The sequence below is a fragment of the Rhinoderma darwinii genome (assembly GCF_050947455.1).
Source record: "Rhinoderma darwinii isolate aRhiDar2 chromosome 5 unlocalized genomic scaffold, aRhiDar2.hap1 SUPER_5_unloc_50, whole genome shotgun sequence".
Taxonomy (NCBI): Eukaryota; Metazoa; Chordata; class Amphibia; order Anura; family Rhinodermatidae; genus Rhinoderma; species Rhinoderma darwinii.
In genome coordinates, this window is record NW_027461810.1 from 303,614 (window position 1) to 322,130 (window position 18,517).

The 18,517-nt window shown below is 41.5% G+C and overlaps 1 protein-coding gene across 1 annotated transcript in view; it reads right to left on the bottom strand.

Moving 5' to 3' along the window:
* The window catches only part of LOC142696293 (DNA-dependent protein kinase catalytic subunit-like), a gene marked incomplete at its 5' end in the record, with an annotated part of 326,262 nt that overhangs the window by 199,303 nt on the left and 108,442 nt on the right, over positions 1 to 18,517 (bottom strand). The window contains 5 exons of the mRNA XM_075847621.1: positions 883 to 1,046; positions 2,554 to 2,644; positions 8,949 to 9,055; positions 12,511 to 12,670; positions 13,230 to 13,349. Coding sequence (XP_075703736.1) covers positions 883 to 1,046; positions 2,554 to 2,644; positions 8,949 to 9,055; positions 12,511 to 12,670; positions 13,230 to 13,349 — 642 coding nt within the window. The remainder of the gene's footprint in view (positions 1 to 882; positions 1,047 to 2,553; positions 2,645 to 8,948; positions 9,056 to 12,510; positions 12,671 to 13,229; positions 13,350 to 18,517) is intronic.

Consider the following 18,517-nt stretch of genomic DNA (forward strand, 5'->3'; position numbering starts at 1 on the left):
GTGTGAGTGGGTGTAGTTTCGTATACAATACTTACAGATTGTTAGAGCTAAACAAAAAAAACTGTTATTACTTTTCTTTAAAAACAAAATGAAAAATTTGATTCTTGTACTATCTGTATAAACTTTTTCTAGTAGGATTCATTGGGGCACAGCACTGGGTATAGGCCCTGCCACTAGGTAGAAGAAAAGGTTGGCTTTAGCAATGCAAATTATATCACTTCTATAGACATCAGGCTAGTCCGTTTGTGTAAAAGAAGTAGAAAAAAAAAAAACAACAACTGGAGAAGCAAAACTTGAAGCAAAAACGAAATAGAAACCATATCCTGGTCCACAGCGAAAACGAACCAAGTAACCATTACGACACAGGCCCAGGAATGAACCAAAAAAAGGATGTGGAATCTGTTTCTTAATGAATCCAACACTAGAAAAAAAATAAAAATTGACATCTTTGATGGCGTTATTTCCAGCGAAAATATTTTGAAACTTTCAAGGCAATTCCAGAAGAGTTATTTTATTGAAGACAGACACTAGGCTGAAACTGATTATTCTGACGCCTGTAAAGGGGGTACAGTCTCCATAAGAGGAGCCAACCTTTTATTCTACATAGCCTCAATCTCCTAGTGGCAAGGTTTATAACCCCTTGTGCGGTTCGGAAAAATGTAACAGCCTTTGCAAAAACAACCACATGTAAACTTGCCACATATAAGCCAAAAGGACGCACTTTTGGAATTTATCTGTCTCATCAAAGCCTATCTACAGTAAACGTTTGGATACTGCCAGCTGTAAGAGCAAACTTTTAAAACTCTCTAAAAATATTTCTTGTGTTAATCTCATTTATCAGATTCACTGAAATAAAAATGCAAAAATAAATACAAAAGGTACTTTTGTCTGTCGGTCACTGGCAGAAAGTGCAAGTTCTGTGACACGTGGCAGAAATGTATCCAAGTAGATCACAGGTTTCAAATCAGCAAATGGTACAGCAAAGCTCAGTCTTTTTTCAGTGTCCCATGAAACATGATTCTTTATCATTTCTTCAGTAGATGTAGCTTTTAAAGCAAAAGAGACAATAATTAAAATAGTTCATAAACCAGAAAATAAGTAAATCCACATAAATTATGAAAATCACACATAGTTACTGTGTAATACATGTTTTTGTTTACAATTGATGACAAACCGTTTTATTTCTAATCCACTTTTGGAGCCATTGGGGATGATGTATCAAAACTGGTGTAAAAGTAGTGTGGAGTTGCTGCCTATGGAAACCAATCAGGTCACTGCTTTCATTTTCCAAAGGGCTTCTGAATAGGGGAAGTCAAATCTGATTGGCTGCAATGGGCAACGACTCCACTTTGTACCAGTTTTAGAGCTAGGTATTTTTCAATTTGTGGTATTTTATGCGCACCTTCACTTGGAAATTACTTTTCCAAATCAGCTGTCATAAGTGTGTACATGACAAGCCATTATAGGACTTGTATTCTGATTTTTTTTTTTAAGCAGTTTTCCCCTCTGCAGTTTCTCGCTCTAATACTCAGTGGTCTCTGAGCTAGTGGGTGGAACCTAATTGCTATCATGTCTTCTATACACTGTCACAATATATATATATATATATATATATATATATATATATATATATATATATATATATATATAAATATAAAAGCTGCAGCAGTATATTATACAGCAGTAATGAGCAGTGTAGCCAAGACTCCGGCACTGGGGTGAGATATAAATCTTACTATGAGTGAGCAGCTGAAGCAATCTGTCTTTCGCCTCTCTCCCACTCACTCTGGTCCCACTGTTCTACTACCCCCTTCCCTGCAGCTGTAACCGGATCCCAGGGTGAGCTGAGCTGAGAAAGCAGTAAATTCAGAGCCTGATAAGTTAAAAAAAAAAAAAAAAAAAAAAAAAAAGGAAGGTGACATTTTTCTCTAATAAGATATATTACAAATGTTCTTATATTACAAATGCCTGAAGACGGGCTTCACATAGAAAGTCTATACCAGGGCAATAATTATTTCACTTTGGACTCTTAAATGGTCTCCCATCTTGAACATGTATGGCCATATATTCACAAGATAAGCCACAAATGTCAGATAGATGCTGGTCCCAGCACTGGGACTCGCATTCATCTTGAGAACGGTTGTCCGCCCGGCCCTGTAACCATCTGGTGAGGTCCAATAGGATTTGAATGGAGCAGAAGGATGCATGCTAGTCCTCTGCCCCCTTCAAACTCCATCTTACTGCGATAGTGCAGTGAGGGGGAATGGGGGTTTCGGGAACCCTGCTGTAGTGATCGGCAGGGGTCCCAGAGGTAGGGTCCCCAGCAATCAGAAATTACCTGCCTTAGATAGGTCATAAATGATACTCTTGGGACAACCATTTTATGCTGTATTGGAGCACTGAGTGGGAACTGTTTGGCTTTATTATTTGAGCACTATATGGGGGTCATATTATTGTGCATGTCTTTAATAATCCTAGCTGTAGTTTAATGCACAAATGTACCGTTGTTTAAGAACATAAGCAAAGTTTTTTATACACAATAAGAAAAGTTACCTGTTACCAGGCTGCGATTAATTTGTCCTCCTAGAGATCCAAGTAATCGTACAACTCTACTCCTCACTGCTGCCAAAGACGACTCCTCTTTCTACAAACAAACCAAAAAATAAATACGATCACTCGTGTACAATCCACATAGGCCACATCAAAGAGCAAGGATAAATAAAAAAACAAACACCAGGACGCACTCTGATAAGCAAAGACTGTTTACACAAACATAAAATAAATTTTTTACAGTAGATGTGTATCAGCTTTACCTGCTGGTAACATCCATTCTCTATACCAAATTCCACAAACAGAATTTATTCAGAGATACGTTTCAAAATGCATCTGGATTTTGATGCTGGATTATATGTTGTTAATTAAATAGTTTCTCTCTACATATATGTATTTAAAAACAAAACTAAAAACAAAAGCAAATCTAAAAACAAAGCAAAATATAAAACACGCAACTGCAGATTCTGGCATTCGATAGCAACTGATGGCAGTGTAACCATTTTAGCCACAATGGTCCTCATTTATCAAAAATGGCATGTAGCTTATAGCAACCATTCAAAGCCCAGCTTTAATTTCTTAAACTGTATGAAACATATAAAATATAAAAGTCCGGGGCGCAGGAAAAAAACAAGAGGGTGGGATCCGGACTCCCAATGAGTTCAACGAGAAAGGGGTTTTACGGTTCATTCAAAAATCTAATTATCTTGTTAATATCATTAGGGGAAAGAGCACCATGTCACATCCTTAAGCAGTCCCAGAGGATGAGCAAAATATGGAATCTTCAATGCGCACAGCAGTTTAGAGTATTTTGCGACCGAGGCTGGCATCAGAGGAAGCTAGAGTATGAATTTAGTAGAACTTCATGTAGGTCTGCACCGAAGCCCACATAGTAGGTTTGCAAACCAGAGAGATCGAAGCCTGGTATTTCTCCACTCAGGATATGCCGATAGCCCTCATGGAATGGTCGGTAAGGGAGGAACCTGGTCTTTGGACCGATAGGATTCCAGAATCACAGACGCAATTCAATGAGAAATGATAGCCTTGGAAGCCAAAAGACACTTATGCAGCGCCTCGGGGATCACAAAAAAGAGAGTGAGAGCGTCTTAAAGGTTTCAGTCGCCGCAAGGTAGGTGTGAACTGCTTTAAACACATCAACACAATGAGTAGGAAGGGATTGACATTGTCCTCATTGATGTGGAAGGCAGAGACACTTTCAGCAGCAGGGATAGTATGGGACGGAACACTACCTCATCCCTGAAGATAATCAGGTAGTGAGACTTAGGCTGGATTCACACGAGCATGTTCGGTCCGTAAAGGACGGAACGTATTTCGGCCACAAGTCCCGGGCCGGACACACTGCAGGGAGCCAGGCTTCTAGCATCATAGTTATGTACGACGCTAGGAGTCCCTGCCTCGCTGCGGGACAACTGTCCCATACTGTAATCATGTTTTCAGTACGGGACAGTAGTTCCACGGAGAGGCAAGGACTCCTAGCGTCGTACATAACTATGATGCTAGGAGCCCGGCTCCCTGCATTGTGTTCGGTCCGGGACTTGCGGCCGAAATACGTTCCGTCCTTTACGGACTGAACATGCTCGTGTGAATCCAGCCTTACAGGATATCCCTGCCAGTTCCAAAACCCGTCTGATCGAAGTAATGGCTGAAAGGAAGGCAACCTTCAGGAAATACTGAGCAAGATATCCCATACTGGCTCAAATGGGGGGGGGGGGGGGCAGGGAGAGCTCCGAGTACCAGGTTGAGATCCCAGAGTTCAGAGGGATGCTGAAAAGGAGGGACGGCATCCACCACATCCTGCAAGAAGGTCTAGGTCTTCACCTGTGCACAGAAAGCCAGTGTTCACTGAAAAAGAAGAGAGAGCAGAGACCTGTCCTTTAAAAGGAAGGCAGGCCCTGATCCAGACTGGACTGCATGAAAAACTGAATCTTAGGGGTGGAGCACACCAAGGGATGGAAACTGCATTGCTCACACCAACGGAAACAGGACTTCCACGTCTGGTGGTACACCTTGGTCGACTGAGGCTTCCTGGCCTTTAACAGTGTGAATTACAGGCTCAGATAGAATGTGTAATCTCAGTACTGTACTTTGGCTTCAACATCCACCCTGTTAAACTAAGTGGAGGTGGGTTTGAACAGTGGAACTTGAAAAAGGATAAAGCGTTCTAGTGACAGGCAGCATGGGGCGTCCGTAAATACATTTACGAGGACTGTGTACCAGACCCAGTAAAGTCAGTCTTAGGGCTAACTGCATGACTGGTATGCCCTCCAAATTGACCAGATTGAGAGCTCTGGGCAGTAGCAAAAGGGGATTTAAGAGATACAGAATAGAGAACCCTTTCCAAGGAGTGACCAGGGCATTGATGGCAAGAGCCCTGGGATCCCAGAGTCCTGGCCACGTAGGCTAGAACCCTATGGATAAAGTGGGACGTGAAAAGATCGACGTCTTGAGTGCCCCATCTCCGGCAGATCTGGAGGAACATCTATATTCTCCCGACAAATGAAGTCTGCATACCAGTTTTCCACAACTGAGCCATTGTACGCTGAGCGGGCTAGGATGTGATTATTTGCCCAGTAGAGTATCAGAGATATCTTCCACATAGTCGATCTGCCCCTGGTTCCGCCCTGATGGTTGAGATGTCGATCTGGACTCGGAACAGGCGACCCTGGAATAGAGTTGTTCAATTCTAGAAAATTAATCTAGGGCAGCTCTACGTCCATCGAGCATGTGTCCTGAACGGTGAGAAGGCTGAATACCGCACCTCAGAGCTAGAGGCTGGCATTCGTCAAGATGACCAGCCACTGGAGAGAAGAACCGGCCCTAGGAGATTTCCCACCAGGGAAACTCCCGACAAACACTATGGGGGCACGAGGATCGACTTGTCCAAGTAATCCTGGTATATGTTCCAGAGTGCGAAGACGGTCCACTGGAGAGGCCTTGTGCAAAATTGGGCATAGGGCATGGCCTCGAAGGCCAACACCATGTTGCACAGCAACCACAAGCAGATGCTATTGGAAACTGGGGCATCCTGGCTGCGAGTAGGGAGAAACGAAGCTGGCTGAGCCACGACCAGAATATCTCTGCTTGTTGTTATTCAGTAGGAACATTCATTGTTGACTTCCAGTGGATAAAACTCTGTCCTAGTCAAGTCACAAAAGTGCAAAGCTCGTTACAGTTACTATATGTGCATCAGAGTTGTGTCTTGTAACGAGCCATGCACCTGTGTGCCAATCACATGAACATGGACAACAATTTATCCACTGGAATGAAAAAATAATTGTTCCTACTGAATAACAAGGCGTGATCTTGAAAGCCATGAGAAATGAATACAGAAAGCATATTGGAAATCTGCATAACTTAATTCTACAACAAACATTAACCCCTTAACGACATGTCACGAACATGTATGTGACAGCCGTTAAGGGGACGTATGGAGGGGGCTCACGGGCTGAGCTCGCTTCATACTCAGCAGGTGGTGGCTGTGTTACATAGCCGTATCAAAGTCAATGGAAATAACAGCACCAGAATGATATACAGTTACGGAGTGCAAAGCCCAACAGGACTGGATCCAGCCGTCCTAGTCACATGTGTACAAAGAAGGAATCCAGGCAGCACATCGAATGGAACAAAAAAGGTTTATTCACCCGCGCAACGTTTCAGCTACACAGATGCTTGAGAAAGGCTCTGTGTTGCTGAAAAGTCGCACGGGTGAATAAACCTTTTTTGTTCCATTGGATGTGCTGCCTGGATTCCTTCTTTGTACACTTGTGTTACACAGCCTTCAACTCGCTGCAATGGGCAGAATTAAAGATCACTTTGATTCCGCCCGTTTAACAACGTAAGGGATGCAAATCTTTCCATTATACTCCACTCCTGGGTTTGCCTCACAAATACGGATGCAAAATACTGACCTAAATACTGACATGTGAAAGTGCCCTTAAATAGATTAAACCAGAGAAGTTTACAAAGGTTTCTGTACTCATTACTGCTTAACCAGTTAGTGGCCGCCAATACGCCTTTTCACGGCAGCCACTAATAGGCTTTATTCCGATGCATACGCCTTTTCACGGCGCTGAATCGGAATAAACAGAGCAGGGAGCAGTTAAATCTCCTTGCTCTCAGCAACCGGAGGACTGGGAGCAGCCCTGCTCTAACTGGCGATATTGATATCCGTATCGATCTCGCCAGCTTAAGCCCTCAGATGCGGCGCTCAATAGCAAGCTCCCTCTCCCACCCCTCTAACACCCTGTGTAAGATCGCAAGCTGTCGGTGGTTTCTATGGCAGCCGGGGGCCTAATAAAGGCCCCCAGGTCTGCCACTAGTTGTGCCTGCTAGGCCACGGACAGGCAGAAAAGTATTGCAGTGTATTTTAAAAGCGATAGGACGATCGCATAGTGAAGTTCCCTAGTGGGACTAGTAAAAGAGTAAAAACAAAGTTTAATAAAGTTAATTTAAAAAAAAGTTAAAAAAACAAAAAAAATGAAATACTGACTTTTTCCCCTTACAAAATGCTTTATTATTAAACAAAAAAAGTTACACATATTTGGTATCGCCGCGACCGTAACTACCCTAACTATAAAGTTTTTACATTATTTAACCAGCACGGTGAACGCCGTAAAATACTAAAATAAAAATCTCTGTTTTCTGTGAATCCTGCATTTAAAAAAAATTTGCTAAAAAGTGGTCAAAAAGTCGCATCTACTCCAAAATGGTACCAATAAAAACTACAAGTCGTCCCGCAAAAAAAAAAAAAACCCTCATACACTGCATCGGCAGAAAAATCAAAAAAGTTATGCCTCTTCAAATATGGGGGCACAAAAATAAAAAAATTTGAAAAAAAATGCTTTTACTGTGTAAAAGTAGTAAATACAACATCTATAAAAATTTGGTATCGTTGCAATCGTAACAACCCGCTGAATAAAGTTATTGTGTTATTTATGCCCCACCGTAAACAACGTAAATTTAGGACGCAAAAAAGTGTGGGGAAAAAAATCTAAACATGCATATTGTTTTTTATTGGTGACCTTCGCTCTCCAAAAAAAAAGAATAAAAAGTGATAAAAAAGTCGCACGTACCCCATGTATGGTAAAGGTGAAAACTACAGCTCGCTCCGCAAAATTTAAGCCCTCACACCTCGAAATTGATGGAAAAATAAAATAGTTATGGCTCTCAGAATTTGGCGACACAAAACATTTTTTTTTTTTAGCAAATAGTTTTATTTTTTTTAAAAGTGGTAAAACAAAACATATAAATTTGGTATTGCCATAATTGTATCAACCTGTAGAATAAGGTGAATATGTAACTTTTACCGCCTGATGGACGCCGTAAAAACAAAACACCCCAAAAAATGGTGTAATCGCTATTTTTTGCCCATTTCACCACACAAATAATATTTTTTCCGGTTCATAGTACATTATGCGATACGATAAATGGTGCCATGAAAAACTAAAAACTTATCCCGCAAAAAACAAGATCTCATATGGCTTTGTCGATGAAGAAATAGAAAAGTTATAGCTTTTGGAAGGCATAGACGAAACAACGAAAATTAAAAACTCAAATTGGCCTGGCCTTTAAGGGGTTAAGGCCAAAAATAGGCTGGTCATTAAGCGGTTAAAAGGTCTGTAGGCAGGATTACTATGTAGAGGACTACATCTACCATGATTCCTCTGTCTTCTCACAGACACTGTCTGCATGCTCTTCTATTACAAGTTGTAAGGTGGTGCCGTCATTATTCATTGTCTTCACCTACAACAAAAGGACTGTGAAACAGGGAGGGAGCGGGGAGCAGAGAGCAATGTAGATAGGAGTCAAGTGATGTGTGAGTGTCTGTGGAGCAGGAAAAAAGGGAACGCGAGAAGGGGAAGGGGAGAAGGGAAATAGCCTCCGGTACAGAAAATGAAATATAACAGCAGCAGAATATAAACACCAGGAGCCTGGTTAAGTAACTGCATGTGAGAATGGCTCAGAGGCCTTTCACCTACAGAGTGCACACTTTAGTAAGCGACTTATTTTACTGCATTTAAACCAACTACGCATACATTTTTAAAGAATGGATAACCCCTTTAAGGCCATCATCAAATCTGCATTGGAGGCTCGTTTTACATGCAACACTATTCTTCCCAACGAAACGACGGACACCATGATGGAACTCCATGGACCCCAAATAAGGTCAAAGGATTCAATCGGCGCTGGAGGTATCCCTTGTACAACAGATCCGGTTCTGCATCTTGGTTTCCCTAATAAAAGGAAACCAGGATGCAGATGTGAAGAGAGCCTAAAAAAACCATTATATAATATATTTATGACTTACAAGTATTCTAGTGAAAAAGCTTACAATTTAAAAACATTAATAAAGCTCTATTAAGAAAGAAATTACATACCACAGAGAGTGCTTTTGTTCTCTGTATTTGCTTAATAAGATATTTATTAAAACCTTTTTGTGACGCACGAGACAGGCGATCTACGTCAAGAGCATTCAGAGACCCATCTGAAATAGATAAAGTGGCAACATTATAATTACATAGTGCAAAATTATTGTTTTGATTTGGTCTTAATCATCTTTCCAATCAGTTAAAAAAATAAAAAAAAAGATTTTTCATTTCAAAGCAAGATATATATAGATCATATTAAATCGGGTCACATTATTATGACCACCTCCTACTTTTGACGTCGGCAGCGTGTAGCCCATGAAGGAAGTGATGTCGTGGGCTGCCTTGGTGGGCACATAAGGTGTGCGATTGGCTGACTAAACACATATCACTCATTGTTGCCATGGGTAAGAGAGGAAATTTATCAGAGTTGCAAAAAGAGATTGTTATTGGCTTTCGGGCCATAGGTGGCAGTATTTCTAAAACAGCGCAAATTGTGAACTGTTCTCGTGCTGCTCTGTTGAAAGTGTATCGTGAGTGGACAAATGGAACCTTTGGGAATAACCGATGTGGAAACTGCGGGGCACCACGTGCCATTGATTTGAGAGGTAAACATTGGCTACAGTGGAGCAGCTCACAGTGAATATCAACCAGGGGGCTACCAGACGTGTGTCGAAAACAACAGTTTGGCGAACCTTACTGTGTATGGGGCTCCGAACCAGATGGATGGTCACTGCTCTTATGCTAACAAAGGTGCATCGAAAAAAAAGGCCTTAATTTGCATGGCAGCATCGGAATTGGACCACCGATTATTGGCAAAGGGTTGCCTCCTTCGATGAGTCACGTTTTCTGCTTCATCAAACGGATGGACGTTGGTGTGGCTGGCGAGAAACCGAGAACAAACACACTGCAACCTTTTTTTGAAGAACAGAAGTTGGTGGCGTCAGCGTTATGGTCTTTATTTTTTCATGCCATTTTCTGGGCCCTCTCATCCATGTGGACGGCACTCTGAACGGATTTGGGTATGAAACCATCGTTGCAGATCACGTCCACCCATACATGCAGTTTGTCTTCCCTGGGGCAGATGGAATCTTCCAGTAAGACAATGTGACATGTCACACGACTAGAAATGTCCGACAGTGGTTAGAAGAGCAGAGGAGCACCAAGACTTCCGAGTACTTTCCTGGCCCCCTAATTTGCCTTACTTGATCCCAATTGAGCACCTCGATAGTCTTCTTCGCTCTATGGATCCTCCCCCACAAACCCTCTGGCAAATGTAGGATGCACTGCAGTTAGCATGGCTCCAGATACCGGAGACAACCCACCAGCACCTTACTGAGTCACTCCCAGCCCGTCTTGCTGCTGTCCGTGCTGCACACAGCGGTTACTCTGGATATTGGCTTGTGGTCATAATAATGTGACTCAACTGTGAGATATATATATATATATATATATACACACACACACACATATATATATACACATACATACATATAAAATCTATACACCTATATAGATGTATATGTATGATCTATACACTGATCAGCCATAACATTAAAAACGCCTGCCTAATATTGTGGTAGATCCCCTTCATGCCGTTAAGACAGCTGTGACCCGTCACCTCTGAAGGTGCCCTGTGATGTTTGGCACCAAAACGAAGCCCCTGACGAAGCACCAGCGAAACGCGCGTTGGGTTAAGCAGAGGTCCCCCTCCTGGTCTTGATCTCCTATTTATCCTCTTATACGCAGGTGTAGGTATACTACTTTACATGTCACTTTTACTTAGATTGTACCTTATATATATTCTCTATACTTATTTGTGTATTCATCTGTGCAAAGCGTACCATGCCTAGTACCTGCTTATCAATATGTATGTATGCACTTTAGCTATATATAGGTTTTGTCAGACCATTTTTACTTCTGGGGGGCTACTCTGCTTTTACGTTCGGATTCCGTTTGTGTTCGAGGGTCCATGGCATTTTATTATGTCTAAGTGTTATATGTTGTCTCCATGTGTCTAATTGACTTTAATAAAGATTATTTGTATTTTTTCAAACACCTGGTCGTGACTTGTTTCTTATTCTGGTTTAGTTTTAATTAGTCACTAGGACCACTAGTATCATTCGGGGCATTAGTCGGTTTGTTATATACACATACATACATATAAAATCTATACACCTATATAGATGTATATGTATGATCTATACACTGATCAGCCATAACATTAAAAACGCCTGCCTAATATTGTGGTAGATCCCCTTCATGCCGTTAAGACAGCTGTGACCCGTCACCTCTGAAGGTGCCCTGTGATGTTTGGCACCAAAACGAAGCCCCCAAACTTACGTGCCTCCCGGCATAATTGTCTGAGGCAACACAAGGTCACAGTGTGTGAATCCGTTTGGCCTACAACATGCCATAGTCACTACTACGTCATGCCGCTCAGCCAATCAGGCCGAGAGGCACTTTAATGTACAAGCCGCATGCTTTGAATTGGAACAATGAATGTGATATTCAGAAATTATATAATAGAAAGTTAAACTGCTCCGTTTTGGAATTTGTGAGGGCAAAAGTAAGGTTGAACACTAACAATATATTTGAAAGAATTTTTTACTCTTAAATATGCTCCAAGTATATTTGTTGGCAATCCAGAATTAAATGTGTAATGTTTCGGTCCACACAAGACCTTATTCAAACACAATTGCCAAGGGGAGAAAATTCTCCAATGTAGAAAAAGCCAATTCAAGTGTAGTACTGCGCTAGAGTTAGGCCTAATTCACATGAGCGTGTTCGGTCCGTGTGTCGGCCGCATTTCCCAGACCGAACACACTGCAGGGAGCAGGGCTCCTAGCATCATAGTTATCTATGATGCTAGGTGTCACTGCCTCGATGCGTGAAAACTGTCCCGTACTGTAATCATGTTTTCAGTGTATGACAAGTGTATGAGAAGTGTATGAGAAGTGTATGACACCTATTGGTCACTGATTGGTCAGCGTCATACACTTCTCTTCACAACGCCCAGTTGGTAAAATGTAAAAACACGCCCAGTTGTCTATTAAGAAACGAATTAGCATAAATCTAAAAAAGGGTTCATAACTTTGGCAAAAATGATCGTTTTTCAAAATAGCGCCGACCAGATTATGTAGGAGATAGAGCATTTATAATCTGGTGACAGAGCCTCTTTAATTGGGCCAATGTTATAAAAAAAAAACATTAAAAAAAAAAACACAAAAGGATGAACTGTTAAATGTGTAGAGGTTAAACCTGCTATTCAGCTGACCACCAGGCTCCAGTCTCTCTGCTAGTCTTATATCCTCAGACAGCTGACAAGGGAACAGCAGCTTATAGCCAGCCTGAGGAACATAGAATCAACAACAGTGGAGAGCCGGGACTGCTGTCTCCGGCAGCTCCGTAGAAATTAATGGAGCGCTGATCGAGCATGCGCACCACTGCTCCATTTTCACGAAGCACTTTAGGGAAATTTTCGGCCTCCCATTCTCATGGGGCCTAAGACTGGCGTTTGTAACGTCAGTCTTAATAAAATCCCACCAATAAGTTACAAAATAACATTAAATACCTGTGGATGATGTGTCGGTCAAATAGCCATCTAGGCATGGTAGAACATCCTTGTAGAACGGCTCCATAATATCTGGAGGAATTCGAGATGACCAATGTTCAAGTGCATCAAGGCCAGCAACTGCCAGCGGTGGGAAGCTCAAGCCCAACTTAAAGGCAGTCTATATTCAATAAAAAGTTAATGTTATATCCTGTTATATGTTGTATATTTAATTCTAACAAGTTGTTCAACTGTGCAGTGTATACAAACCAGACCAGACAAAATCTAAGAATGAATATAAATATAACCATTAACACATAGTAAAAGCCTGTATGCCTAATGGATAGTTAGGGCTTTATCGTAGTAGATTTTTCTGTTCTGATGCAGATATTTTACACTCTAATACAAGAAGTATTTATTATTATCAACTGGAGTTCAAGTGAATGGATGTCAACTGGACAATTGTAGAGGCGGACATAAGAACTTGGCCAGAATGTAAGTAGGTCCTGAAAAGTGTAAATATACTCCTAAAACCAAAATTACTCCCATTACATGCTGGAGTGCTTCAGGTAATATGGGAGTGTAGCTGTGGAGGATACCAAATTGCGGTGTGATTTTACTTCTCTTCTTTTAATGGGATAATAGAAGTAGAATAAATATGAATACCTTTCATACATAACCACTGTGGAAAATAACTTCAAGTGTGATATAGTCTGCTCAACAAAATTGTCATAACTTACTTGTAATGCTGGGATGTAGGCTTTCATATCAAGCATGATGATATCATGAGGCAGAGAAAGTAATAACGTTAAACAAGATGCCAAAAGCTCATCCTTAAATTGCTTCATTTTAGAAGACACCTAGTATTAAACAAGTAAATTGTTACTATAACAGCAAGATAAAAATTCACTGTATAGTTTGATAAAAAATCTGATTGTGCTCCCACAATATGAAAAAATAAATTATAAGGTTCACTGAAGTGACAACTGAGTAAAATATACCTTTTAATAGTAACTTGTTTTAAAAACAGGGGTAACACACCACTGTGACATAAGCCCCACCGTGAAAATTAAAAAATGTATTAAACAAAAAACACTGAGTCATTATGATACATATATCTCAGTGTTTATAACGATATTTGTCTAGAATCAGCATATAACCAGGGCACAACAGTAGTACAATCCCCAAAATAAAGCACAGGTGCCCGAGAAAATCGGATCTCCTAGCGCTGGGTGTAACACAATATGACTGTCCCCAATGCAGACATTCCATAAACAATAGACGACCCTACGCGTTTCAGATACTCATCCTCAGGGGTCCGTATCTTGGTAACTCTGGCCTCATCGCCAGCGATAGTAATGTTCAACAGCAGATATTCTGCTGTGCGTCACGGGAAGATGCACGTATCGATGTCAACGGCATACTTCATTGCAGGCGCTGGGTTACTATAAACGCCTAAACTCCACCCCTCGTATTGGCGGCAACACATGAACTGACCAATCACAGCACCCTCTCGATTCGTGACACCTGCCCATGTGACCCCCCGCCGTCAGCTGACAACCAGGGGTCATCATCGGCCGCATCATACCGAACGCGCAGGCGCAGTAGAAGCCAAGGACGTGTCGCCCGGACTGCCAAACACGAGGAAGGTAAGCGCTGCACGATAATGTATTATAAGTATATCTTGCGGGACAGTTAAACACCGCAAGTGGACTACCTCACAAAGCAACTCCAGAGTAAATAAACACATGTAAGGTGGACAAGATTACTAAGTCCCTCATATTAAGAAAAACTGACAAACGATCTCTTTAAGTGTCGGCTGACCAAAAATGGCTATCTCAAAAAATAGTACAAAATGCAGATAAAGACTCACCCACCCTAAAGGCAGCCCAGTAGAGGTAAGCCACCTACAGGGGAATGGTATCGCATATTAAATAAAACATGTATAGTTAGTCTGCTCATTTAGACCAGCTGGTTGTAGACATTCCAGTCTATGGATCCATTGTGCTTCTTTACGTAAAATCAGGTTGTCCCAGTCCCCTCCTCTTTTAGGGGGTCTAACAAGTTCAATTGCTTGAAACTTTAAACATGCTGCCTGGCCTTGATGTTTAGCATGCACGTGCTTAGATATTGGGGTGTCCCTAACATGGATAATATCTCCAACATGCTCCCTAATACGACGACGAAATTGTCGTGCTGTTTTACCCACATAATTTAGGGGGCATGGGCATGTAATTAGGTAAACCACTCCCGCTGTCTTACAATTGACATAATCCCGAATATTGTATTTTTTCTGTGTAACAACACTGGTAAAGCTATTCCCTTTGAAAATGAAATCACAGGCTTTACAGCTACCACATCTGAAAGTGCCTGGTATTTGTCTGTCCAGCCACGTACCCCTAGGTGAAATGGGGTCAAAACAGCTGTGCATGACTCTGTCCCTAATGTTTTTCCCTCTCCGATACGTGACAGACGGCCTTTGTGTGATCTGATCTGCTAAATCTACATCCGAACTGAGAATACGCCAATACCTATTCAGTATCTGCATAATATCATTTTGTTTTGAATCATAGGTGCCTATGAGTCTCGTAACCTGTTCTTCTTTCCGTTTTTTAGGGACCAGGAGACATTGCCTATCTGCATCCCTTGCTCCCTCATAGGCCTTCCTGATAACACTCTTGGGGAAGCCTCTATCCTTCAATCTTGTTTTGAGTTCCTGGGCCTGGAACTCAAAATCACCCATAGAGCTACAATTCCTGCGTACTCTCATAAATTGGCCTTTCGGAATGCCACGTTTGAGGGAATAAGGATGACAGCTATTCCATTGCAAAAAACTATTAGTTGCTGTTTCTTTCCGATGTACCTTAGTGCGGATAGTGCCTTCTTCTGTTTTTGTGATTTTCAAATCTAGGAAAGACAATTCTTTCTCACTGATCTCACATGTGAACTTTAGTCCTACATCATTCTTGTTGAGGGCTGCTACAAAACTATGGAACTCATCCGCTGTAGAGTTCCAGAGAATCAGCACGTCATCAATATATCTAATCCATAATCCAACGGATGAAGTCCATTTGACAAATTTGTCCCCAAAGACAATTGTCTCCTCCCACCAGCCAAGAAATAAATTTGCATAGGTGGGAGCAGCAGGACTCCCCATTGCAGTACCACATTGCTGATGAAAGATTTTGTCTTCAAAAATAAATATATTTTTTTCAAGAACAAACTGTAATAACTGCAAGACAAATTGGTTATGGGCTGCAAACTGAGTGCCTCTTGATCCCAGATAATACTCGATCGCTTTATAACCACATTTGTGAGGTATGGATGAATACAACGCCTCAACATCCAGACTAGCCAGGATTGTATCCTTCTCCAGAGAAATACCGTCAATCTGTTTCAAGACATCCATAGTGTCACGTACATATGATGTGAGACTCAAGACAAAAGGGCGCAACACCTGATCAACATATGTACTCACATTTTGAGTTAGATTATTAATGCCTGAAACAATGGGTCTGCCACGTAAGGGAGGATACCCTTTGTGGATTTTGGGCAGGCTATAAAAACACGCCATAACAGGAAATTGTGGGTACAGGAACCCAAACTCAGCTGCACTAATCAAAGATCTGCTCTTTGCATCACTCAGAATGCTCAGCAACTCTTTCTTGAATAGTGCTGTAGGGTTATCCTTTAAAATGGTGTAACAGTCATGATTAAATAAAATGTCCTCACACATTCTTTTATAATCATCCCTACTCATGACCACAATGTTCCCACCTTTATCAGATGCCTTTAGAACAATGTTCTGTTTTTTCTCTAGAGTGGTCAGAGCTAATCGTTCGGACCAAGACAAATTGTTGTCCATGCCCCTGCTGTCCTGACTAAGATTTTTAATCTCATCTCCCACCATCTCCACAAATAAATCCACATTGGTAAAGTCTCCTATAGGTGGCAGCTTCCTACTCTTCATTTTTAGGTTGGTGAAAGGACCTAAGCCTGGAGCTCTTCCAGATTCCTCAAATAACCCCTCCAAGGCTACAAGGCCTTCCATATCAGACTCTTCTAACCCTAGTTCCATACATTTTTTCCTATTATGGTGTTTGAAAAATTTGATCCATTTGAGTTTACGAGCAAATAAATTAAGATCCTTTATCCATGAAAATGAGTCAAATTTAACTGTAGGGACAAAGGAAAGTCCCTTTTCTAATAATGTATTCTCTGATGCACTCAAATTATATTCAGATAGGTTAATAATCTGTAGCCTATCCATATTGTTTCCCTTCACTAATCCTTTTGTCCCCTCAGCATATAGCGGGAAATGGGAGGATTGTTGGCTAAAAAATTATTGCCACTGTTAGAAGAGGCTCTACCACGGCCTCTATTTCTACCTCTTGCTCCTCCCCTAAATTTTTGTTTCCCACCGCTACCACCAAAAAATGGGCCCACTCTTTCAGAGTCTGTTGTTTCACTCTCTGATGTGGAAGGGTCAGATTCCCTCGGCCCCCTATTGGTCTGTTGATATTGCTGTTGTTGTGTATTAACAAAATCATACGCTTTTTTCTCCCTAAATTCCTGTAGATCTCTCTGGAATTGGAAGTGTTTACGTTCCTTTAGATGATTAGTGAACCTTTCTAAAGTTTGTTGGAGGACTTTGTCCCTTTTATCAAAACCAGGGGTATCTACCAGGGATTTAGCTGCCTCAATCTCTTTTTTAAGCTCAGCACTAATAGAGTCAAACTGGACTTTTTCTTCCTCTACCAAAATCTGCATCAGCCTAAGTGAACTCCCTGTGATCTCCTGTTCCCACCTTTCTTTTATATTAGCGGTTTTTAATCTTGATGCTGGGACAATGGGGACCCTGAGGCCTCTGGGAACTATCTTGTAATAGTAATTTTCCAGACTCTGGATCTCCCACCAACTTCTAGTATAGTCTTTATGCAATCTATTAAGGTTTTTGAAGGTAGATTTAAGAGATGCACCCTGAACTGTATACACCAGTTCACATTCAGAAAAGACACTTTTAGCCTCACTCATCCACCCTTCTGTGTTTAAATCAGAGAGTGCAAAGGCTGCCATACCCAGATATAATGAAAATAATTAACTGTATGGACTAAATGTAAATTCACTGTATAGTTTGATAAAAAATCTGATTGTGCTCCCACAATATGAAAAAATTAATTATAAGGTTCACTGAAGTGACAACTGAGTAAAATATACCTTTTAATAGTAACTTGTTTTAAAAACAGGGGTAACACACCACTGTGACATAAGCCCCACCGTGAAAATTAAAAAATGTATTAAACAAAAAACACTGAGTCATTATGATACATATATCTCAGTGTTTATAACGATATTTGTCTAGAATCAGCATATAACCAGGGCACAACAGTAGTACAATCCCCAAAATAAAGCACAGGTGCCCGAGAAAATCGGATCTCCCACCTTACATGTGTTTATTTACTCTGGAGTTGCTTTGTGAGGTAGTCCACTTGCGGTGTTTAACTGTCCCGCAAGATATACTTATAATACATTATCGTGCAGCGCTTACCTTCCTCGTGTTTGGCAGTCCGGGCGACACGTCCTTGGCTTCTACTGCGCCTGCGCGTTCGGTATGATGCGGCCGATGATGACCCCTGGTTGTCAGCTGACGGCGGGGGGTCACATGGGCAGGTGTCACGAATCGAGAGGGTGCTGTGATTGGTCAGTTCATGTGTTGCCGCCAATACGAGGGGTGGAGTTTAGGCGTTTATAGTAACCCAGCGCCTGCAATGAAGTATGCCGTTGACATCGATACGTGCATCTTCCCGTGACGCACAGCAGAATATCTGCTGTTGAACATTACTATCGCTGGCGATGAGGCCAGAGTTACCAAGATACGGACCCCTGAGGATGAGTATCTGAAACGCGTAGGGTCGTCTATTGTTTATGGAATGTCTGCATTGGGGACAGTCATATTGTGTTACACCCAGCGCTAGGAGATCCGATTTTCTCGGGCACCTGTGCTTTATTTTGGGGATTGTACTACTGT